Source organism: Mauremys reevesii, linkage group 18 (genome assembly GCF_016161935.1).
Source record: "Mauremys reevesii isolate NIE-2019 linkage group 18, ASM1616193v1, whole genome shotgun sequence".
NCBI classification, from domain to species: domain Eukaryota; kingdom Metazoa; phylum Chordata; order Testudines; family Geoemydidae; genus Mauremys; species Mauremys reevesii.
This window is the reverse complement of record NC_052640.1, coordinates 2,892,725-2,916,662: the sequence shown is the minus strand read 5'-3', so window position 1 is coordinate 2,916,662 and position 23,938 is coordinate 2,892,725. Positions and strand designations below refer to the sequence as shown.

The following is a 23,938-nucleotide window of genomic DNA, read 5'->3' as shown; positions in this document are numbered from 1 at the left end:
GCTTTTCTGTTTCCCTCTCCTATCTGACACCCTACTTCCTACGCAGGCTGATGTGACAAGGGAGTGCCCAGATTTCACACCAACTCTGCAAATAAACAAAAATTAAAGCATCCCCCACCAGCACCCAAGATCAGGGCACAGAATGGAGCGACTTTAGTGATTCATTTCGTTATGTTTGTCTCATGAGTTGTTTTGCTGTGGATAGTTTGCCCAGCTCGAAGGCCAATAACCGTGTGAGCCCCACCTGCACCTGCAGCAGAACTGCTGCTATGAGAAGTCCTGGCAGCTCCACAGACCCCAAAGAGATGGATGGTTGGGAAGGGTGTAAGGAGCAACCTGTTAACATAGGGTACTTGGGGGGCTGGGTCTCTTTGGCACCATGAAGGCCTGTGTCCTTACAGCCATGCTGGTTTTGCTCTCCATTCTAAGTGGGCTCAGGCCAACCCGAGGGATACGCAGTATTAGCCTGTGAATAGGAACATGAACTGCAGCTGCTTAGATGGAGCACACTGGTCACGTGGAGCCACCGGGCTCCAGGGACCGAAAAGCTGCTGTTCTAGGTCTGTAGCATCATTTCGTGTAATGCAATCACTGTGCTCTGCAAATAGGCTCCAGACCAGTAGTGGCAAATAGGCTCCATGCCTTCCAGTAGTGCCTTGAGCCCCCTAATGAGAGTGGGGCGGCGTTCAGGCACACAGGCAGACAGCCTCTGCCCTGAAGAGCTTGCTATCTAATAGCCAAGATGGACAGGGCAGGAAAGTGACTGACCCAAGGCCACCCAGCAGATCAATGTCAGAGTTGGGAACAGAAACCAGGTCTCCTGAGTCCCAGTCTAGTGCCCTATCCACTGGGCAACACTACCTCAAAATACCCTGCAATACTTCGGGGTAAAGAGCCCTCACTTCACCAGAGCTACAACGGAGCCAGTGTGGGCTGGAGCGCCCAGGCCTTGCCTTGTTCTGTAGCCCGAAACATACTGTAACTATTTTGCATGAGTTTTGCCTTGCACTGTCCTTGGTTTCCATGTAAACACATCAATAAACTGCAGAGGAGGAGTTTTCCAGAGAATCTGGCAAGGAGCAATGAGAACGTGCTGATGTAAAGTTCAATATTAATCTTTTGCAAATGGAGTGGGATATTTTTAAGGGAAAGCTGGAAGAAATTTGAATAATGTTTCCATAGTCCGCTGCAAGCCCTCGCTATTGAAGTGAAACATAATGGATGGAATTCAGGAGACATACCTGCTGCATCAGCATCAAAATGTGCTGCCCTGTTCAGAAACAACTCATAAATAGTGCTGTCCCCTGATCCCACTCTGTCACAACTGAAACACTCCAGAAGAGGTAGTGGCAGCAGCTCTGCTTGAATTTGAATGGGTTTCTAGCAATTAGCACAGGAGTTTTAGAAAAGGTCTTTTATTGTACAGGGTATTTTGTTAAAATTTGGGGGAAATGATACTACAGGGTTTTAATTAACTGGGACACTAGTTGAACTCAGTGTCTTTATACTTCCTGTCCACTGGCTCTTCCAAGCCCTGTTAAATGAAAACTACTTAAAGAGGGCAGTGGGGGCAGGAAAAGTTAGCCAGCTGTGGCACATTCAAATCAGAAGCTCTGACTTCAGAAAAGACAATGAATGTATCCGTCCAGGTTCCTATGTTAGCGCTCACCACTGAAACAAGGGGCCCAGCAATCGTACCCCATGGGTGGGATTGTGCTTTGTTGTGATTCCCGTTGGGATTGCTTTTTGCACAAGGAGAGAGAAGCAGTAACCAGAGACAACGGCTGAAACGACACAAAATCTAACTGGAAATAAGAGGCGGATTTGTAACAGTGAGTTTAATTACCCCCCAGAATAGCTTCCCAGGGCTTTGTGGTGAGTCTCCATCATTTTCAGTCTTCGCCGAGGCTGTTTTCCTAATGCAGTCCCAGGCTGTTGGGCTCCATGCAGGGATCACTGGTTGAGAGTCTGTGGCCTGTGTTATGCAGGAGGCCAGATGAGATGTTCAGAGTGGATCACTGGGTTTATGAATACAGTGCACAGATACGCTCCTGTCAAAATTGTGTACCCAACCTCAGGCTTGTTCTCCCAATGAAAGCCAGAAAGAGAAGCAGCAGCTGTATTTTTTCATAAAATAAGGGTACAACTTTTGTCAGGATGACAGTGTTAACGTTTTTCCATTTGGGATCTTTCAGGCACAATGACCGAACGGCAGAGTCCCCCCGAGCCGATGGCTGCTGGGGAGTATCTTGGCGAAAGAGGGAATTACAAGGTATAGAAGCGATGGCCAGTCACAGACTAGCGTTACGTATTGCTCTGGATCACCCTCGAAACATAACTGGCCTCTGAGTGGACTCACGCTTACTAATGTGGAATGCTGTAGCTTGTGTGGCTAAAAAGCCAGCAGCCTGGAGCCTTACCAGCACAGCAGTGTTTTAGCATTACCCAGCTAAATCTGGTCCTTGTGTGCCAGAGCTGATCTTTCCAGCCTCCGAGTGTCACGGAGTGCGACTTTGTTCTGATGAGTTACTATTAGTACCTCTGCCAGACGTGCTGCTGCTTTCTGCAGTGTCTGTCAGTTCCGAAGGATCTCCTGGCAATCTGTTTACTGTTGTAGTGCTTAGCTTTTATTATCTGGCTGGTAAAGAAAGCAGATTCTATAGCCCAGCAGAGTTGGGCTATATTTGTCTGAAGCGTAATTCTGTCGATCTGGAGTGGTGGTAAAGTCCCTGATGATAAATGCAAATACTACCTCGCAGGTCAGTGTTTCTGCTTTGTGGTTTTTTCCCTACGGTGCGGGAGGGCAGAGGTAACGGCTCTGCTATCACAGACTCAGAATAAGGAACATCAGCTCAGCCCTTCAGCTCTTGGGTGTGCGAAGGAATAGGGCAGTGTCCTTCGGTCCCTGGGGGTTCCACATTATGCTAGAGCAATGGGTCTGTCGATGTGTGGGTGTTGTACCCGGGGTCTCCATAGGGAGTGCAGGAGTAAGAGGCACATTATGAAGTGCTTGCAGCGTTAGAGTGGTAGCCCTCGGTGCAATGTCAGAAGCAGTCGTTACCCATCCTTTGAGACAGAGACCCCACTTCCCACCACATAGCTGTTTACACAGGGAATCAACCACTTACTAGCAGTCTGCACTGTCCCTCAATTCAACGCTCCCCTCAGCTGGAGGACATGGGTGGCAAGCACAATGCTCTGCTGCTGTTCTTGGCCAGGGAAGCTGGGAGAGAGGAATAGACCCAGGAGACTGTTCGGGCTCTTGGGCTCACCTTTGCTGCAACAGCGTTCGGGAGACCGGGCTCATTTCTGGAAGGCTTGGATGGCTGAATGGCCTTCCATGGGCTCTCACTGCCCCTGGGCCTAGATTTCTGCTAATTGTTGGTGGCTTGGGCTGGAAAGAGGCTCCTGGGGATGGTTCCTGGGAAAGGAATGAGCTGGCACATTTGAGGTGAGCTGTGTTGAGTTCTCAGTCTGTGGGCTCTTCTCCTGCAGTGACTCCTTTCCCAAAGGTCTGCCTGATCTTTCACACCAAGGATAGAGTGATGTCCAAAGTGAAACTCCCAATTTGCCCTGTAGAGAGTGTACGGACCCACATGTTCGTGAATGGTTCCATCGCAGAACCCTCTTGCTCACCCTATGATTGTGAAATTCAGGGTTCCCAAAGCCCCCAAGGCTCTGTCTGAATTTGTTACCAAATCCCAACCTGGGGAGTTTTGTTTGGTTTGAGGTTTGGCTGCTGCTCAGCCCTGCAGATCCCAGGTGAAAATTAAACCCATTCCGAGCTAGTCAGGGTTAATGACCCAGGTAATAAGCTCATAGATCTACAGAGAGTGATGAGCGGGAAACTATTTACAATGAACCAGCCCCAGGGCAGGAAACCACAGACCAGAGCAGAGTCCCAGGTGAGTTGTTAGAGTGAGCGGTGTGGATCTTGGGTCTTGCATTTGAATGGATGATCCTGAAGACAGGCATTCACTTTGTGGTCAGTGTTTCAGCCAAGTACAGATGAGATATCACGCCTTGTTGTATTCAACAGATGCTCCGTGGTCAATACTTGGCTATTAAGCTAAAACTGGAGCCATCCATCTTGCCAGAACCTGCACGTCAGAAATGAGTGATGCTGGCACTCGCCATCAGGGGAGGTGAAGCACAAAGCACGTCCCTCCCTGCAGATGCAGTTTGTGAATTGGAACCAGTTGTTGATCAGGGTAGAAGGAATTCAGACCGGTCGTAGTGCTGCCCAGTTACCATGGAGTGTGACTCATGGCTCAAACCTACTGTGTGAACGGGAGTGGGTCGATACTAAACAGTTTGCTGCAGAACTAGGAACACCAGGTTCATTTGTAAGGAGACTGACTAGCAAGCAAAGGCAGAAATAGACAACTTAGTCACCCAGCCTGCTTTGTGTGTGTGTGTGTGTGTGTAGGGCCGGCTTTAGCAAGTGCGGGGCCCAATTCGAACTGTTTCAATGGGGCCCCGGCAGGGATGACTATATATATTAAAAAAAAAATGTAAAAAACACATGGGGCTTGTACTCACCGGACAGTGCTCCGAGTCTTCGGCAGCGGGTCCTTCACTTGCTCCAGGTCTTCGGTGGCACTGAAGGACCCGCCGCCAAAGTGCGGCTGAAGACCCAGAGCAAGCGAAGGACCCACTGCCGAAGTGTCACCGAAGACCCGGAGCGCTGCCAGGTGAGTAAAAATTTAAAAGGTGCCTCTAGCCAAGGAAGAGATTCTCACTGGGTGTGGGGCCCTCTTAGGCGCGGGGCCTGATTCAGGGGAATTGGTGGAATTGGCCTAAAGCCGGCCCTGTGTGTGTGTCCAGCTGTGTTCTCGCCAGTGCCAGGCCTGGCTTTCTGGAAGGGAAATGCCACAGGTTCCCCCATGGGCGACAGAGCAGGAGGAGCAGACTTGGTGAAGCAATGGCCTGAAGCGCATGTGCTGTGACTCCTCCCTCTTCCACCTCCACCTGCACATCAGAGCTTGTTTAGCTTGTCTGTGCCAGCCTGGCCTGTGTTCCAGCTCCCCTTTCCGCTAGTGCCCGGCTTGGGCCAGGCTGCATCACTGGAGGTGTGAGAGCGTTGCCTCTCCTTTCAGATCACCATCTTCGAGCTGGAGAATTTCCAGGGCAAGAAGCGTGAGTTGACAGAGGAAAGTCCGAATGTGACGGAGGAAGCGCTGGAGAAAGTGGGATCGATCCAGGTAGAATCAGGCCCGTAAGTACAGAGAGCAGGCGGATGGTAGGGGGTAGTGCCCTTCAGATGCAGGAGGGGAGAGGGCAAGCCCCCCCACGGCAAGGAAAGAGGATGGGTTTCTTGCTAACGGGGCCCTTGTTCTGCACCATGGAGAAGAGCCTGGAAAACACAAACCAGGTGCTGGGAGAGAAGGGACCATGGAGCTCCAGGCAGCAGGAGGCTCAGCTGGGCTGTGAAGACCCTTCCCCGAGCCCTGTGCGTGGGGCCGACCCTAGGAGGCTGTTGTGGGGTGCTCGGCCTGTTCAATTCCATCCCTCTCTGAGGCTGCCCGCGGCAGTTGCTGCCAGGGGAACTCCCCACCCCGGTGTCGGGGAATGTGCTACACGCCCTCTGAAAAACCCCTCCCCGTGCTGAGCAGGCGGGAGAGGAGGCAGGGCGGGGAGCCCCGAAGCGGGAGCCCCCACGCCCCGTGTCTGCGTACCGCCCCCTCCCTGCAGGTGGCTCGGGTTCGAACGCCAGGCCTTCTGTGGGGAACAGTTCGTGCTGGAGAAGGGAGCCTACCCGCGCTGGGACTCCTGGTCCAACAGTCACAGCAGCGCCAGCTTGATGTCCGTCCGCCCCCTGCTGATTGTGAGTGGGGCCGGCGCGGAGCTGGGAGGGGAGAGCCCCAGAGAACCCCTTTAAGGCGAGCCAGAGGTGTGGGGCTCCCTTGCGGCCCAGCAGGGAGCACGGCTGGGAGTGGGCAGCGAGGGTGCACAGCAGAGGCTCAGGGTGGGGGTTAACGTTGCTCAGTGAGATGCTTCTCCTGTGAGCCCTGCCCTCGAGGGGACACACTCCCCAGGGCTATTTCATGTCAACTTAACCCTCCTCCCTCCTCAACCCCCACCACGGAGCCTGGGGAAGGAGCCCACGTTTCCTGACTCCATTGCCCTACATAGCTCCGCCCTGAGCAAGCTAAGGGGGCTGAGGCCTGCCTCCCCCCAGCGTCTCGCACGGATGGGCAGTCAGTTGGAAGGGTGGGGGCCCTTCGCACGCCTGCGTTTCTTTCACCTTCGGCAGCTTTGTTCCCAGCTCCTGTCAGCAAGCGGAGCCTGGGATCCCTTGAGGTAGCACCAGGCCCGTCTGGCTCCCACCGTGACGCTTCCACGCGCTGCGGCGTGTGCAATTGTCTCAGCCCAGAAACAAGCCCTGGCATCTGCCAGGCCGCCCGAGCCTCCTGCTCCGTCCAGTCGGTGCCGGCTGTGTGTGGAGGCACTCCCCGTCCTCGCCAGCTGGGGCGTGCAGGATCACTTGGGCATTCAGCCCCCAGTGATATCTCCACAAGGTGGGCAAGCAGGGGTGGCTTGGCCGGCTTCTCCATAGCAGTGGGCCATGGCAGGTCCCTGGGGATGGGGGGCAGGGGAGGGGAGGGGAGAGCAGCTTGTTTGCTGGATGTCTCCACTGCAGGACAGCCACGACCACAAAATCCACCTGTTTGAAAACGCCGGTTACAACGGGAGGAAGATGGAGATTGTAGATGACGATGTGCCAAGCCTCTGGGCTCACGGGTTCCAGGACCGCGTGGCCAGCATCAAAGCACTGAACGGAACGTAAGGGCAGAGATCTCCGGGGCAGCCTGTGTGTGACGCTAGCACCAAAGTGTCGCTGTCACGCTCCCACGGCGCTGGGCACGGGCCGTACACACTGGGAGAAACACTCTGCCCCAGAGAAGTGACGTGCTAAGTACAGACCTGATGCAGCGGGTGGGCGGAGCACAGGATGGGTGGGCGGAGCACAGAGTGGGGGGGGCGGGGCCGAGAACACATGGTTACACAGGCTAGCACAGGTTTCGATAAATAGCCAAATAAAGACCTGCCACCCCTATCTGAGGAGCTTGGGGTGCCTGATACGAACTGTGTCCAATGCAGTGAGCAGGGGTGAAAACTCTCCCCTAACCCCCAGCAAGTCACCAATCAAACCACCCCCACCAACGAGACGCAGGAGCAGAATTTGCCCCCTTTGCCCAGATCTGGCAGCCCGCAGGGAGGGAGCCCGACAGTGCTGGCCCGGAGGCTGACCGGAGCCCCTCCTTGGGGGCATGGCTACCCCCAACCTTTGCACGGCAGAACTGTCGGGGGGGGGCTTTACCATGCAGCCGCTAGCGTGGGTGCAGAGAGACAGATCCCAGGTGCCTAGAGCCCTTTCCCCATCCCGGGGTGGGTGGGGCTTGCCCAGCTTTGTCTCTGTTTCGGAGTTGGCTGTGGGTCTCCAGTGACAGGCCAAGAGCCTGAATGAACCGACGGAAGAAGGGAAGCAGGGCCTGGCTGGGTTTGCCCTGGAGGCCAGGATCATGGTTCAGTGCTGCTCTGTTCTCAGGTGTTTTCACCTTGGGCACCCAGACTTTGGCTGCAACATCTCAGCCCTTCCCCATCCCCACTCCTAGCCCTGCCTGCCCGGGGTCAGGGCGGCTGAGAAGGCTTCACTCGGGGGTGGGGTACATTCCACTGGTGCCCCCAGGCTGTTGCGGGTGTGTGTGTGTGTGTGTGTGTGTGTCAGTTCCTGCCTTGCTGGAGCCTGCCCTGGGGGAGGGAAGTCCCTATGGTTCTGGTCCATGTGGGTGGGTAGGGGCTGGTGCCCATTCTCTGCTCCCTGCTGGTTCCTGGGGCATGGCGCACACCGCAGACCTCCTGCCCCTTCCTTGCCAGGCATGCCCCTGTCCCCTCCTGCAGCTTTGGGCACCTGCCATTCTGTGGTTGCTGTGGTCTTATTTAGCAGCTGCACCGTGACCCCCAGCCCCAGCCCCAGCAGGGGTGCACAGGACAGCAGGAGGCGTGTGTACACAGCACTGCCCTGAGCAGAGCTGTGCTGATGGGGGAATGGCCCTTGGCCTCCAGCTCTGCTGGGGCAGCAGCCGGTAGATGCTGCCTTTCTGTGGATGCCAAGAGCAGCCCCCACCTGAGGCGGGGGCAAGAAGGACCTGGGCTTGTATTGTAGGTCCCTGCACGAGTGGGGGGCAGCCTCTCTCCCTGTCGTCATTGCCACGCTGGGAAATGCTCCAGCCCATCTGGGAATGATGCTGATTCCTTTACCCCCGGCATGAGCCGCAGGCATGTTCCCAGGGACAGCGCCTCTCGCTCCTGAGCACCAGGTCCATGCAGCTTTGCTGGCCCCTGGGGGTGCCAGGCTGGCTCTGAGTGGCTCCGGCAGCCAGGGAAAGGCCCGACCGACGCAGGAAGGCGGGAGGTGCTGAGGCAAGGCACGTGCTGCCAGGCCCTGGGTGTGCAGTACGGTGTCTTGGGTGGCAGGATCAGGGACCGGCGCTGACGCCCCCACACTTTGCGACGTGGGGTGAAATAGACTGGCCCCCAGGGCCCAGCGGCAGTGCTGGAGGGAGGCTGCAGGGAGACGACATCATCTAACCCTGTCCAGGCGCCAGCGTCCCCCGTCGCTACCCCCGAGCCTGTTGCAGCCCCCGTTAGCCTGGCTCGGCCTGGCCAGGCAGCTCAGGCTCGGCAGGTCCCACGCGTCCCAGAAGCTGTGTCCATGTAGCGGTTACACCCTTGGGCCCACGCTGGGGGCTGGAGCAGCACCAGCTCCGTGGCCGGGTAGAGCACAGCCATGGGGGAGGCGCCGGGCCCGCACGTGAAGCAGCGGTGCCGATGGCTGGGAGCCAGGGCTGCCCCCTCTGTGCCAGCAGGCCCCTGCGCTGGGGAGCTTGCCTGGAGCTCCCGTCTGCTGTGCTGAGGCTCGTCTCCCTCTCCCGCAGGTGGGTGGGCTACGAATACCCCGGCTATCGAGGCCGCCAGTACGTCTTTGAGAGAGGCGAGTACCAGCACTGGAACGAGTGGGACGCCAGCCAGCCCCAGATCCAGTCTGTGCGCCGGGTCCGGGACCAGCAGTGGCACAAGCACGGCTGCTTTGAGACCCCCTGAAGGGGACCCCGGCGCCTTCGCAGCCACGCCCGAAGAAGAGGACGACGATGTGATTTATAGCCTGTGGTTTTGTGTCAATAAAGCTCGGAGCTGGAGGCTGCTGTGGCCTGGCTTGTCCTGGTGTTGTGTTCACAAGTCGGCCGCTGGGCGAGGGCCGGGTCATGGGGGCAGGCGCCAACGCTGCGGCTCTGAGAGCTGCCCTCCTTGCCTCCTGGCATAGCCCAGGGGCACCCTGCCCAAGTGGGACGGGGGCCTGGCTAGATGTGAGGGAAGCCCAGGATGGGAACCGCCTTCTCCCTCTGCGTACTGGCCCTACAGCACAGGCTAACAGAGCTCTCACCTCTGGGGCGAGCTTGGCCTACGTGGGCTTCCATATGTCCTGCTGCTGCTAGTGAGCACTGGCGCTAGTGCGGCGTGCGAGTACCGATGGCCCCAGACAAATCCCTGGTGCGTGTTCCCAGTCATTGAACAGTGTCAACCCCCTGACCAGCGCTGCCCCGGGACGCCCCTGAGGCCAGGTAAGCCGAGGCCTCCGTGGCATCCTAAGCGGGGTCAGAGGGGCTCTCTGGGTGGCGAGACTCTGAACTGCTCCAGCCGCAGCGTGTGGCCAGCAAGAAGCCATGGAACAAAAGGGAGAGAAGAACAATTGTGCACGTTGTTACATAAAGGCTGCAGTGCTCCAAAAATAACACACCTTCAGCTGCCGCTTCGCAGAGCTCACGCTGCCTGCATGCAAAACGAGATGGCAACCCGAGCTCCTGCGGCGTGCCGTTGCCACTTCAAGGGCAGGCCGGCGGCTCCAGGGCAATGTATTGTGGGCATCTCCTCCCAGCTACTGGAACGCTGCTTTGCATGTGATATTAGAGAGAGGGGTCTGCAAAACGCAGCCTAAAGAGAACAGGCTTGCAAAGGTCATAGCAGACACCCCTGCATTTGCCTTTTGGTCTCGCCCCCCAGGGAAGGCCAGCTGTGTTAGCACAGCCCCTGAGTACAGAACAACGCTGAATGATTTGAGGGACTATAAATCAGAGTGCGGCTGCTGTGGCAGCTCCTAGAGCGACTGTGCTGGGGAGGGGGCAGCCATAGTGGTGGAGATGGGGACACGTGCGGTGTGCAGAGCTCAGTTACTGACTGTCAGCCCAGGTACCTGGCTGCAGAGAATGGAGCTATTTGCATTACAAAGGAGCCCAGGCTGTTTTAGGATCTGACTGCCTCTTGCAGGCTGCTTGGCTGGCGTGCACTGCCTGGGGACGTCCAGCTGCCCAGTATAGAGCTGATACGCTGTGAGCACAGTGGGGCATCACACCCCATATTCTTCAGAGAGATTGTTATAATATGATTATGGCATAACTAAGGCATGTTTTAGGCAAGATAGGTCATGTGAGGTATCATTGGAAAGGTTGATTTACTGAATATGATCATCCTATTTGTACACATGTATCATTTTTGTATCTGAAGTTAGGAATATTGTCCTTGAAACTATTACAAATGCGTTTACACTTGGGGAACGCCCACTAGACCGTGAGCGATCAGTCTAGATTGCTGGTTGGACGGGCCACTAGGGAAAACAACTTCCCACCTCCTGGGAAGCCTTCTTGGGGACACTGCAAACAGCCTTTGAGTTGATACTGGACTCCATGAATAATACTAGTACTTTCCCACTGACCAGTGCTGGGAACCACGTTGGAAGACAAAGGATTCCCACTCTATGTAAAACCTATTTAAGGCAGGGGAGTGACATAATCAGGGTTTATTCTTCACTGAATCCTCGACCAAGATGACTGCTGTAAACATCTACGGTTTGTGGAATTCGTACCGGGGGAGGGGAAGCTGTGCATACCTTCCTCCACATTGAGGGAGGGGTGAATTTCAAGAGCTTACGCCGTGCAGGTCTCTGTGCAGCGCAAGATGATACAATTTTGGGTTTACGCTCCAGAGGGGGTGTGCACTTGAGTGCTGTGCTCTTCCCACACAGAGCTGGTTTCAGAGTCTGTGTGTTTCTGCAGCTGGGTGTGTCCCTGAGTGCTGGTAAAGTGCAGTCTGACGCCTGAGGGAGGGCTCGGCTGGCCTGCTTCAGCAGCGCAGTGTAAAAGGAACCCAGGCTGGTGGATCAGGCAGGCTCAGTGATACCCCAGTTCCAAGTGGCACCCTGGGGGGAGCCCGTCACACACTGGCTGCAGCAGGGTCGTGCCCCCACCTTTCAGAGCAGGGAGCTCCCTTTGGAGAGACGCGTCCAGCTGGCTGGCGGCAGAGCCCCTCAGAAGGAGAGAGGGGATGGCGGAGTGGGTACTTTCCCCTGAGACGTGGCACAGGCCTGCGAGGCATCTCTTTTCTAGCAGCTGGGCGGCTCCGTGCACTGGCAGTGGGAGGAGGAGCCTGTTGCCCGAGTCAGCCCAAGGCAAAGCCACCCGAAATGGTAACTTGTTGAGGGCTGTTCTGGTTCCTCCGAAATGGGCAATGTCACTGGAGCTAGAGGTTGCCAGGCAACAGCCTCACCTGGCAGGGTTCTCCACCCCACGTTTCCTGCCTGACAAGAGGGCGGGTAAAGCCCGAGAGGTGCTGAGCAGCCTTGATGCCCACAGAGCACAACATGGCACCTTGTAGCATCTCATCCATGACCAGCCTGTGGGGCAGCAGCCAGCCTAGCATGGAAACCGCTAGCGCCACGTGGGACGCCATGTGGCACCGTTGCTAACTCACCCAGGCTTGGTTTAATGACAGCAGCCTCTCTCTAGCAGGAGGGCACGTCTCCTCTGACTGCCAGGAGACCCACGTCGCCTGTGCAAAGCAGATTCTCTCCGGGGGCCAAAGATTGCATTGACCAGACCCAGGCTACAGCAATGTGACTCGCCTCGGGGCTGGGGGGAGCTGCATTCATGTCAGAGACCCAAAGGAGGAAGGGGTTTCATCCAGAGCCAGTAACAATTCCACAGGCCTGCTAGTCACCTGCCTTCACTGCTTAGCTTGTCCCCAAGTTCTTAGCCCTGAGCTTGCATGAGGATCTGCTAGACTAATAAGCAGATTGATTGATTTCCTGCGCCTGAGAGAAACAGGAAAGCAAATTACTATCTTGCGCCCTTGTGGAGATGAAGGGCGACCACACAGGGCAACAAAAGGCTCTGACGTGTTTTGAATGGTGTTGCAGCGCAAAACTCTGCTACAATATCAGTGCCTTTATCCTGCGTTTCCTTCTTCCCCATGCTTAATTTGTGTCAGGGCTGAGCCCCGGCGCCTCCGGGCCGGGCGGTTCAGGGCCCCGGCGCCACCGGGCCAGGCGGTTCAGGGCCCCGGCGCCTCTGGGCCTGCTGCACCAGTTACAAAAGTAAAAGAATTGCTTGAGCCCGGGCACCTCTTTCCTTACAAATTAAGCCCTGCTTCCTCCCCATTTCTTATTCCCCACGTATTTGACTGTCCATGGCATGAGCCATTAAAAAGATGGTCAAAAACGACCTGTCTGTCCCGGGGAGTGTCTTGCTAGCCCAGGCAGTTCATGAGTTACCAGATATTTAAACCACATCACCCTAGTTCCCACCTACCCCGCACCCAGTTTAGTGGCAATACCACTGAGACCGTTGGCTGCTGTGCAAACCCTCTGAGAGCCTTCCAGCCCACCTCTCCCATGGCATAAAGGCCAGCACTGAGCTCCTACCAGAGGGATTTTTCTCACTGGGTGGGTAGGGCACATGGGGCAGGGAACTGACTCTTTTCTTGCTCATAAGTCTTATGCTGGCATAACTCAGTCACATTGGTGGTAGAGAGGGGATTCGGGGCGTTGGGTTCTAGATGGAATCCCTGAGAAGTTTCTGTTCCCAGCACCGACACGTCTTTGTTTGCTCACTGGCGACTTGTATCCAAACAAAGGCAGCTTTCCCACCAGCCCTTCCAGGATGACGTGTGCATGCAATTGCTGGGCTCTGTCTTTGTTCAGGGGCGCTCGCATGGACATGTTGATTTCCACTGACCCATCGCCTTGGCTCCATGCAGAGGTGCTGAACTTCGGGAGTTGCTAGGCTGTAGTCAGAGGCTAAGAAGGGCAGAGAAAACGAAGATCCCGTTACCCAGCATGAGGCATAATTACTATGTTTCCTAGGCCGGTTAATTATAAGAAGTGTTTTTTAAAAGAAATCAGCTGTACAGTGGCATTACAAGGGGCAGATGCTGGAATACACTTTGCTGTAGGGCCTTCAGTCCTGAAGAATCCCAGTGTGTTTCACCAACTGTATGTCTCTAGCACTGCTGAAACACAGCCCCCCTGAGGCAGAAGGGAAAGCCACCTGTATTCTGCAGACCCGAGTCTAATTTTCCTTACACAGTGGTCCTGTAGCCGTGTGACTCAGCGGCGCTACTCCAGATTTACACCAGTGTCACTGAGATTAGAATCTGGTCCGTGGCTTTGTTGTGCATCCTGGCACAGAAAGCACTGGAAAGTACTAGCTCTACACGTCAGTCTCCTCTTTGTCCTAACACACAGCATGCCACAGCCATCTCTGCCCCACTCGCGTGAGTGAAATGTGCTCTCGGCGCTGTGTTTAAAGCATTACATACACAGCTTTCTCTTTCTGCTGAAAGTAATGACGTTGGCAACAGTAGACATTTACTGTTTGTTTGAAAGGCCCAGCTATTTATTGTGCATGCAGTCAGCCGACTTCAGCAATTTTTGTACTTCTAACTGTGGGGTGGGGACGTCAGTTCGTTCCTGGGATAAAGTCTCTGGCTCCAAAAATCCTGAAGCAGGGCTGGCTGTTGCATTCTTTGAAAGCGAGGGTCTAGGGCCTGGCCTGCGTTCAGCTGATGCAAGCAAACGCTAAATCTCCTGGCCAACACACCCAACAAAGCCGGCGGCTCCAAATGTGAAAGCTAATGAAATAATTCTACAGCTGGGGGTTTAGTGAGACAATGGCTGCTGGGGATCAGCTGACTTTGGTTTTCATTGAGCTTTCATCCAGCATTCTCCCTTTGTATCATGCTTTAACTGTTTTGTAAATAGTTTTGGCACCATTCTGCTGAGGCGCGGTATAAATTCTGCCGCTCGGCCCCAGACCCTTCACTGGCTCAAGCGGGTACTGGTATAACTGGTAAGAATTTTCTATTTATTGTCCTTCTTTTGGTTTTGGATTTGTTTCCACTGCAATCCAAAGCCCCATAGTCTGAAGACTAACCTGCCGTTAGAATGCAATAAAGAGATGCCCAGCAATGTACGGGGGTGTACGTCCAGGAGGGTGAATAAGAGAGGATACCAATGTTTTGATCGCATGCAGCGACCACGATTTCATGACTGGTCAGGAGCCCTGACCCTTATTTAGTTGAATTTTAGCAGGTATCACTTGTTTCACGTAACTTCGAGCCTACTCAAATGTGATGGCTTTGAAAATTCCTCATGTTTGACCATTACTGGGCACGAGTTCCTTTCCGGGGGGACTGTGCTGGGCGGGGCAGAGAAGGAGGCGCAGCCGCTCCATCCTGCACAGCGATACTGTGCGCCACATACCATCTGTAGCTCCATTGGTGCCAACTGGGGAAGCAGGGATTCATCTTTCCTGGACACGCAGTCCTGGCTGCCCTGCGGGTTAGGATCTCCCTGGGGTTTAAATTGCTGAGGTGGGTGGTGGAAAAAGCTTCAGAAACTTGAACTGCATTAGCCAAGCCCTTAAATGTTTAGGCAAAGCCCATGGGCCTCACCTCTCCTGCATTGCTGTTAATATTGCTTGGGCCAAAATTTGGAGGGTCTCATGCAAGCTTTCTTCAGGCCAACTGCAAGTCGATTCCCCTTGATTTCACTGGGAGTTTGCCTGCATAAGACTGGCCAGCAGCTGAACCCAATGGAGACTTTGTAATGCTTGATGGTGCAAGATGGGCCTGGACTGGGCTTTGGCCCCAAACCATAGCACGTCAGTGCACAGATTGTCACCATCCTTACTCTGCCATGGAGCCAGACTCATGTCTGAAGAATACAGGACTCTGGCTGATGTGGTACAAAGGCTGGAGAGTCCTACAGGGCAAAGCCAGTCCACTCCCGTCCCCGCACGGGGGTCCTGCTGCGCTGCCCTTGTGACTCTAAGGCGGGTTGGGTTAGAACACTTGCCGTTGTTGAGCAAGTGCTAATTACGTTTATACAGAACCAACGATATAACAGGGACTTGCCTCCAGCCTTTCCATAGTGTCCAGGGAGCCGCAGTTTGTAGCTTTTGCTCCCACCGCGATCCCTTTGCAGCTGGTCTGTATGGTCTCTCTCCCCGCAGTGGATGAATCACTGTATTCTAGGCCAACCCAGAGCTTTAGCACAAATTCCAGCACCAGGGACTTCTTCCCATCACAGGGATACAGTTCAGATGGGTGAAGGGGACCCTCCTGCGCTGCTGGTCCTGCTCCACCTGGATTCAAGGGAAACCGTGCTTAGACCCCCCCAGTGTTGGTAATTCCAGTGGGTTCCTCCGGCGTTTATTGGCCAATGAAGTGAAGGGAGAGGATCGCCGCGGAGCACTGGGCAGGGGGGGATGGGTGCGGGTGTACGAACCCAACCAGAATTCCGGTTCTAATGATCAAGACCAACGTTTAACTGTCTGGATTTCCCGCCCAGGCTCTCGGTTTCACAATGGCGTCAGACCATCAGATGCCAGCCTCTAAGCAACAGCAAACCAGCAGCAAGGTCAGTATGTGCGTCTCTTAACGCTGTGCAGTGCGTGCTCTGTGCAATAGCTGGGTTTGCACCGCGATATGGTCCCAAGAAACATAAACGAATGTGCGGGCGCGGATCCATTCCCCCAGTTCCGTGCGTGCCAGGAGGCGGTCTCCTCTCTTTGAGGGACCAGGCTGGAATATGAATGGCCGAGCTGCTTAGAACGCCTTCCCCTAGGCAGCAGCTGCTTGCCCTTGTACCTAAAAATCCCCTCTGCCTTTCATATAGCAGCTAGGAATGTTGTAGTGACCTTGCAGCCGGGAGGCTAGGCAGCGACCTCTGAGCCCCAGTGCCATCCCATAAGCAGCTGCTTAGCATGCATGGCAGCACCAAATGCCATCACCTCCTCACCACCCCGAGGCTCTCCTCCAGGATGCAAGAATCCAGAGCTGTGGGACAAAATAAAGAGGCTTCCCCACTCCAGCTGCTCCCAGTTCAGTAGTAAGCAGCTTTCCAAGCCTTTCCCGTGTTGTTGGGGCCTCATAGTAACGCATGAGAGCAAGTGACATATTGAACAGCCATTCCTAAGGGGGGGGCCCAAGGGAAACTCTATAAATCCTGCAAATTCTCCTAGAATCAGCCAAAGCCTCTGCACGAACAGCCGCAGTGCTTGGCAAACGTAATCCCTAAACCTGCCTGTACATAAGGAAATGAGACCGTGCCCCAAGATTAGCTCTCCTGGAGCCCGGTACTGCGTCAGACATATCCTTTGATCCGTACCCTGATGGATCTGACTTGTCAGCCCCAGGAGAAACACCAGGAAGGGGGATTTTCACGGGGGCTGGGAGGGGGTGTCAGAACTATTCAGGGTTGCTAATTCTTGTGATTTTACTGCAAGTCTCCCGGGGGCGTTTGGTGTTTACCTTTGAGGCCCTGGCTCCTGGAGCCTCCCACCTCACAGGGTCCTAGAGACCGGGCTCCGGCCTGAGCCTAAATGTCTCCACCGCCATTATACAGCCCCTTAGCCCGAGTCAGCTGCACAGGCCAACCGCCGGTGTCTAACTGCAGCAACGAAAAGGTGGGACCTCGTGTGTTAGATCGAGTCCTGTATGTGGGAGGAGGAAAGCCCCGACCTCACATTACCCTCATCTTGGGACCCAGGGACTCCGTTTGTGAACTCTGGGACTTCAGGGCGACAATCCTGCTCAGGTTGGCGGGTACCTTCCCCTCATTCGGGGCCTGATCCACCCCCTGCAGAAGTGGCTGGAAAGGCTGCCATTGACTTCAGTGGAGCTGACTCAGCCCTCATCCTGTTTTGTGTGCAGACACAACAGATTTTCCTCTCTCTGCTCCACTGACCCACAAACCTGTGCTGAGCCGACAGAGCCTGGCTCGCTGGATGATGTGTTAATACGTAACGCCCATCCCTAAGCCCCTGTTTATTTCACGGGGGCTTGAATTGCATTGGGAAGGAAAGGTTGCCACAGTTGGGAGTGAGTTAGATCTGTGACTTGAAAGCAAATTGTTGAGGGGGCTCAGGCGAATTGAAAACCCAGCCCTAGCCGATAATTTCATTGTGAAATACAGGCTCGGCACGGGACACCTGGGTGCCGGGAGGACGTGGGGGAGTTGGGGAATTCAGAGAAGGGCAACACAAATGACTGAGGCTCATACCAAAGAGACACAGAACACTCTGAAGGGACCAAGACCGAGGAGCAGGTTCTTTGGGATAGTTTGTAACTCACAGAAATAGAAGAAACCAAAGTTCCGGATGGGTATCCAGAGCTATCCATGGGTATCCAGGCTGGGAGTCACTGAGCCCTTTGAAAGGAGCCTGGGCCAAACACTTGAAGATGCAGGAAAGAATCTTGCCCTGGCTGAGGGACAAGGGCTGAGTGGACTGATAGAGCTGGAAAAGCACCATTTACAACCTCCACCATCCCAGGTGTGAACAGAATTGATGGGGCTGCCAGAATCTCTCCTCCCTACACTGACGCAGAGAAATCACAAGGGAACGTACTGTAAGGAACAGTCCTGCACTGACCCCTGTGCTCACGGGCAGGATGGACGGCAGGGCTTCACCCCGCCCCTTTTCTAAGCTGCTGTTCTCCCCTCTCTCTCTCTCTGGGTATCAGATTGTCGTCTTTGAGCAAGAGAATTTCCAAGGTCGCTGCCATGAACTTAACGCAGCTTGTTCCAATTTGAAGGAAGCTGGAATGGAGAAAGTTGGCTCCATCCTAGTACACTCTGGACCGTACGTATCTTGCACGCGGGGCGGTGGGAATGAAAGCACGTGGGTGAGTCTGGGCCAGTAGGTGTGTCAGGCAGGGGACGTTGTGATAGTGACTTAGAAACAACTGTTCAGTGTAAAACAAGATCAAGTGAGGAAGTAAGTTACTGAATGGATGTGCCCTGCCCCACTCCCCCTTCTCCCCCTGGGCTTCCTCAGCCTGGAGACGTCCCAGCAGTTGAGCCTCTGGGTGGAAGTATGGAAAGAGACCCCCTGAGCACCTCCCAGCCTGACAGATGCTGGGAAAGACCAAAGAACAAATTCACTCCAGTGGTCTCGCACTGGTTTTACACCAGGGTACCTAAGTGTACCTAAGTGTAGGATTTAGCTAAGTGTGATGGCTACAAAATGGGAGCACACCCACTGCTGGTGGAGCTCTGCACCCAGTGCCACTGGCTGGCAGCTCGCTTGCTTCACTGTCCCGCTGTGCCAGGAGCATACACAGGGCTCACGTGAGGGTCAGGAACAGGATCTCTAAATCTGCTTAACATCCCTGTTCTGGAGATCCCTGGAACAGCTCCTGGTGTGTGTGTGTGGGGGGGGGCTGCTGGGCAGGCTTTGTGTTATTTGGGGAGCCAGGATACAGTGGGCTGGCTGCCAACACATGCTCCTTGCTGGTGGTGCTGGTTCTGAGGGATGCCTATGCACTGTGCCTGCCAGAATTTGGCCCATAAGTAACAATATGGAACGAGCTGCACCAATCAGCAGAGTCCCAGGTGCCTGGAATGCTTAAAAAGCAGAGAACTGCAAGCTGTGCCATGCCTAGACTTATACCTGACTAGCATTTTAACATAGAGAACAAGTGCACTTCACTTTCTTGATAACACCGTGACATGTTAGGTATTTCAAGTTCATTATTTCTACAAAGCTGGAATAATAGTTCACAATGACCAGGAAATGATGTCCTCTGATCTTGCCTATATTTGCAGCTAGTCTCTTCCATGGTCTCTCTGGTAGAGGTGTTTGTATACTGTATGGCTCAGTATTGTCTCTGGGAAGGAGATCGAATATAAATCAACTTCAAAGTCCAGTATCGCCAAATATTCCATTGACTTCTTCCACCTTTCTCACTAGGCCTGTCATGGCTGCCACACCGCCACTGAGAAAGTTGTTGGTCTTTGATCCAATATACTCTGAATGCAAAGTTTTTGTCTTGTACGTTGTTTCCATGGTGAACTGGCCCATGCAGTTCAGAATCCCTCCAGGGCTAGTCAGAGCTGAGCCACGTGACTTCAGCTCTGGGAGGGCTTGAAGGTAATTGTAAGTCCTTTTTGAGATGACTGTGATGTCAGCTCCTGACTCAATAGTCTTGCCATGAATATTCAGTTTCATCTCCAGGCAGGTTCTGTGTCATCACAAGTGATAGGTCCCAAAAACAATGACTCTCGATTGTCTGTAATATGAGTCAACTCCCTGACTGCTTTGGTGTGGCCAAGGGCGGCTCTAGGAATTTCGCCGCCCCAAGCACAGCGGCACGCCGCGGGGGGCGCTCTGGCGGTTGCCGGTCCCGCGGCTCCAGTGGACCTCCTGCAGACGTGCCTGCGGGAGGTCCACCAGAGCTGCGGGACCAGCGGACCCTCCGCAGGCACGCCTGCGGGAGGTCCACCAGAGCCGCCTGCCGCCCTCCCGGCGACAGGCAGAGCGCCCCCCGTGGCATGCTGCCCCAAGTGCGTGCTTGGCGCGCTGGGGTCTGGAGCCGGCCCTGGGTGTGGCAAACAGCTGCAAAATGTCCATATTTCATGCATTTATTACACCATGTGCCTCTGGGTGGACATGCATCATCTCTTGGGATGCAACTTTTTCCATATCTTGTGCATGTAGACTGGAATTTGTTCCTTTTAGCCTGGCAGTTCTCTGCTCACCTCAGGGGTCTTATAGTAATGGTTTTTAGCACTCAGGCTGCATCTGTTAACGGCTTCTAAGGTAGCTTCTTTTTTTTCAAGTTTGGCAAGTTGCTCTTGGTTTTGCTGTCTCACCAGCTCAGACACCTTTGCTTTCTATATAGCTGGGGCTATGGTTAAAACTCTCTTCAGTTGTAGCTGCTGTGAAAGGTTTTTATCTGTTAACCCGATAACCAGCTTGTCTCTGATATTTTCATGTTTTGCATTCTCCAAAATCAGTTTTCAGCCAATGTATGCAGAGCTCTTACAAAACAGTCAGCATTTTCCTTTGGTTCTTGAATTCTCTGGTAAAAACGTGCTTTCATAAACCACATATAAAGTATGCATCACATATAGCCAGAAGCCTTTCATAGTCATCTTTGTAACTGTCTATAGTAAAGTCAAAATATTTAAATATATGCTCTGTCTGCTTCCCCATACTAAAAATTAAAAAAGATACCTCTATATCTCTGGTTTCTTTGTGGCATTTGGTAGCAATGCAAAATCTTGCAAAACATTGTTTCATCTGTCCATTATGAAGGTTTGTCTAAGCTGAAGTTCTCTGGGGCATTGGAGAGTGCCAGGTTGATGAGATCCTGCAACCTTTGTTCCTTGGGTTTGCAACTGTTGTACCTGTTTTAGAATCATAGAATCTCAGGGTTGGAAGGGACCTCAGGAGGTCATCTAGTCCAACCCCCTGCTCAAAGCAGGACCAAACCCAACTAAATTATCCCAGCCAGGGCTTTGTCAAGCCTGACCTTAAAAACCTATAAGGAAGGAGATTCCACCACCTCCCTAGGTAACCCATTCCAGTGCTTCACCACCCTACTAGTGAAAAAGTTTTTCCTAATGTCCAACCTAAACCTCCCCCTCTGCAACTTGAGACCATTACTCCTTGTTCTGTTACTCCATTTCTGTTCTTAGTTTACTTCTGACAGCATGTCATGCTTCCATACCAGATACAGTTAGGTTACAGAGCTTGCTTATACATACCAGATGTGTTCATCATATGATCCTTTAATGTCCTGTTGGGTATAACTAAGGTTAGCTTAAATAAGGTATTTTTACACACATTGACATTGTGGCAGAACAGTATAATACTGTTTAGCATTTAATTTTGAGAATAATGTGACACACCCAGTATAGTAAATAAATACCCAGGAAGCTAATTGAGTCCTCCAGGCAAACAGCAAAAGGGGCGTTTCTCTGGCCGTCTGCTGAGGAGCTTGAGGATGGTTCAGAAATGGGAGTTTCTGGTGCTTTGCCCATCTATCTCCAATGTTTGTGCTTTGTTCTTTTCCAGCTGGGTTGGCTACGAACAGGCAAACTGCAAAGGGGAGCAGTTTGTGTTTGAAAAAGGCGAGTATCCCCGCTGGGATTCCTGGACCAACAGCCGGAAGAGCGACACCATTGGCGCCCTGAGACCCATCAAAGTGGTGAGAGTGCTTGTGTCAGACACCGGTCAGTATAATCTGCTCAGGTAAAGACCTGATCATGAGCCTCTTCTGGGGTCCTCTCAGACTGAGAGCTGGAGCCAAAATCCTGGACAAAACCAGCTGTTCTGAACTTTTAAAAAAGGCAAGTCATTGTGTCCTCAAATGCCTGCAGCTCCCGCAGTCACCATATTTGTGAATATACCTGTGCACAGATCTCCACTGAAAAGTTGTATGTCCACAGAAAATAGGAAATGTCCTCCCAGGTCAGACCAGGCATTATCTAGGCCAGTGTCATGTCTTTGAGAGCAGCCAATGCCGGATGTTTCAGAGGAAGGTCTGAGGGACCCCTAGAATGGACAGTTATGGGTCAACCTGCCACACCAAAGTTTGTTGGTGAACGGCTAAGGATGATCACGATACACGTCTGCGCACAGTCAGCATTCCACCTCCTGACTAGGCTGACCTGGGCCCACTCGCTGGTCACTTGAGTTTTGTTTGGAGGCTTGAGCCATCTTCTCCGACTCCCTGATAACTTCCCTGGAAGGTGCCTGGCCCCATGGCTAACACTGACCCCGCATCTCTCCTCTCTTCAGGACAGCCAGGAACACAAGATCGTCCTCTATGAAAACCCCAGCTTCACCGGCAAGAAGATTGAGATCATAGATGATGATGTGCCCAGCTTCCATGCTCATGGCTACCAGGAAAAAGTGTCATCTGTGCGCGTGCAAAGTGGCACGTAAGTACCTGGGGCGGCAGGTCCACATGACCCTGTTAGGATCTGGGCACTGGAGTCTCCTTTTCCCTGCACTTGGAATCTAGGAACTGGGGGACGGAATCATTGATTGCATCAAATTCTGTCCCTAGAGCCCGAATTGTCTCCAGTTTAAGGTGTCGCCATAACAACACCCTAACCCAGGTGGTTAGACTCCAGGCACAACTTCTGTCCTGCAGTCACCAGCTCTGATGCTCAGCGCTCTGCTCTGGGCCTGGACCTGAGCAGGACACATGTTGCTAGACAGGGCTAGAGAATAAACAACCTTTTGCCCTGATGCACGGAGCCTCCTGAGGCCAGTGAGGTGTGTGCGGAGGTCAAGAATCCAGTGTCCTGGCTGGATGGAGCAGGGCAGGAGGGAAGCGCCCGCGTGGGGTGAGCCCCAAGGCGGTGACTCCTCTGGGCTCAGGAAGCCCTTTCACTCAGAGGCTTTGAATAAAGCATTAATGGCTCTGAAGCAGAGGGCAGTGCTGGCCGATGCAGTGGTGCTAGTGAGGGCCCTCGCAGCACATCCCCTTGCCCCAGTCAGGCCAGGGATGGAGTTCGATTCGCCACTCACGGGGCAGAGTGGGGCAGGGTTGCCTGTGTGGGTGGAGACACTGGGTGCTGTCCCGGGTGGGTTTCCCGGACGCCTGGGTTCTCCCAGTCTCTGACTCGGCTGGGCTTTCCCTTTGCAGCTGGGTCGGATACCAGTACCCCGGCTACAGAGGCTACCAGTACCTGTTTGAAAAGGGGGACTACAAGGACAGCTCAGAGTTTGGTGCCCAGCACCCCCAGATTCAATCCGTCAGGCGCATCCGGGATATGCAGTGGCATCAGCGAGGGGCCTTTCACCCCACCAACTGAAGCCCCTCCCCTCCGAGTGCCCGGAGGAGAAGGAAACCAGAACCAGTTTTATGTGACCTGCTGCTGTTTCCCAATGGCCTCGCTCTCCCACACGCCACTGCCTGACGAATGCTGCTCTGCTGCTGCTGCTGCTGAAGCAGCTGAATAAAGCTTTGAGTTTCAAACACTCGATCGAGCTAGGCACCTTTTTCTTGGGGGGCGGGCGGAGGTTAAGACACTTGAAATAATTCTCTGTATTTGCACTGGGAGACGTGCTGGTGGGGGCTGCTGGTTCTGAGCTTCTCAGAGCCCATGTGCTCCTCTGAGACTCCAGGGTGTGGAGTGGAGGACACCCCCTCACCAGGGCCACCCAGAGAAGGGGGGGGGAGTTTTTTGGGGCCTCTGGAAAGTCAAATCCCTACACTTCAAAAGTCCTTCACTTGCTCCGGGGGACCCGGAAAACTCTCACGGGGCCCGGGCCCCCCGGAGCTTCTTTCACTCTGGGTCTTGGGTGGCAATTCGGCAGCGGGGGCCCTCGCCACCAAAGACCCCAGGCCCCCTGAATCCTCTGGGCAGCCCTGCCCCCCATCCCCTGCACTGAGAGTCGGGTCAGTTTCCCCGCTCCCCCCTGGGCAGTAGTGACTGAAAATTAAGAAGAAAAGGTAGGGAGCCAAAACCCCACCCCCTAGTCAGCAGGGATAAGACAGGGAACCAAGAGCTTACAGCTATTCCCTCCAGGGGTCTGAGCTCCTGAATTCAATAGGAACCCTGAACGGTGGCCACAGCTTGTCCAGGACTCTGCAGATTGACTGGCCTGCGTGATGCCCGCAGACCGTTCTGGTGTGTGGCCTGCCACGGTTTGGGCCTGAAAGCCCTGCCACGGGGCTCAGACAGCTTGGTTGCTGATGCGTTTTTGTGCATTTCAGTGGGAAGAGGGTGAGCCACGCCTAGAACGACCCTGGAGCATTTTTCTGCTAGCTAGCGCCATAGATATGCAAGCCAGGGTTGGAA

The 23,938-nt window shown here is 54.1% G+C and overlaps 2 protein-coding genes across 2 annotated transcripts; both read left to right on the top strand.

Annotated features, from left to right (window-relative positions):
- Positions 1-1,330: 1,330 nt before the first annotated feature.
- Positions 1,331-9,213, top strand: CRYBB3 (crystallin beta B3). The gene is made up of 6 exons (XM_039504609.1): positions 1,331-1,343; positions 2,196-2,272; positions 5,100-5,218; positions 5,695-5,827; positions 6,644-6,786; positions 8,943-9,213. The coding sequence occupies exons 2-6, from the start codon at positions 2,201-2,203 to the stop codon at positions 9,106-9,108; spliced, it is 633 nt and encodes a 210-aa protein (XP_039360543.1). The 5' UTR covers positions 1,331-1,343; positions 2,196-2,200; the 3' UTR covers positions 9,109-9,213.
- A 4,925-nt stretch (positions 9,214-14,138) lies between these two features.
- Positions 14,139-23,101, top strand: CRYBB2 (crystallin beta B2). The gene is made up of 6 exons (XM_039504610.1): positions 14,139-14,183; positions 15,686-15,754; positions 17,860-17,978; positions 21,198-21,330; positions 21,924-22,066; positions 22,780-23,101. The coding sequence occupies exons 2-6, from the start codon at positions 15,701-15,703 to the stop codon at positions 22,946-22,948; spliced, it is 618 nt and encodes a 205-aa protein (XP_039360544.1). The 5' UTR covers positions 14,139-14,183; positions 15,686-15,700; the 3' UTR covers positions 22,949-23,101.
- The last annotated feature ends 837 nt before the right edge of the window (positions 23,102-23,938 follow it).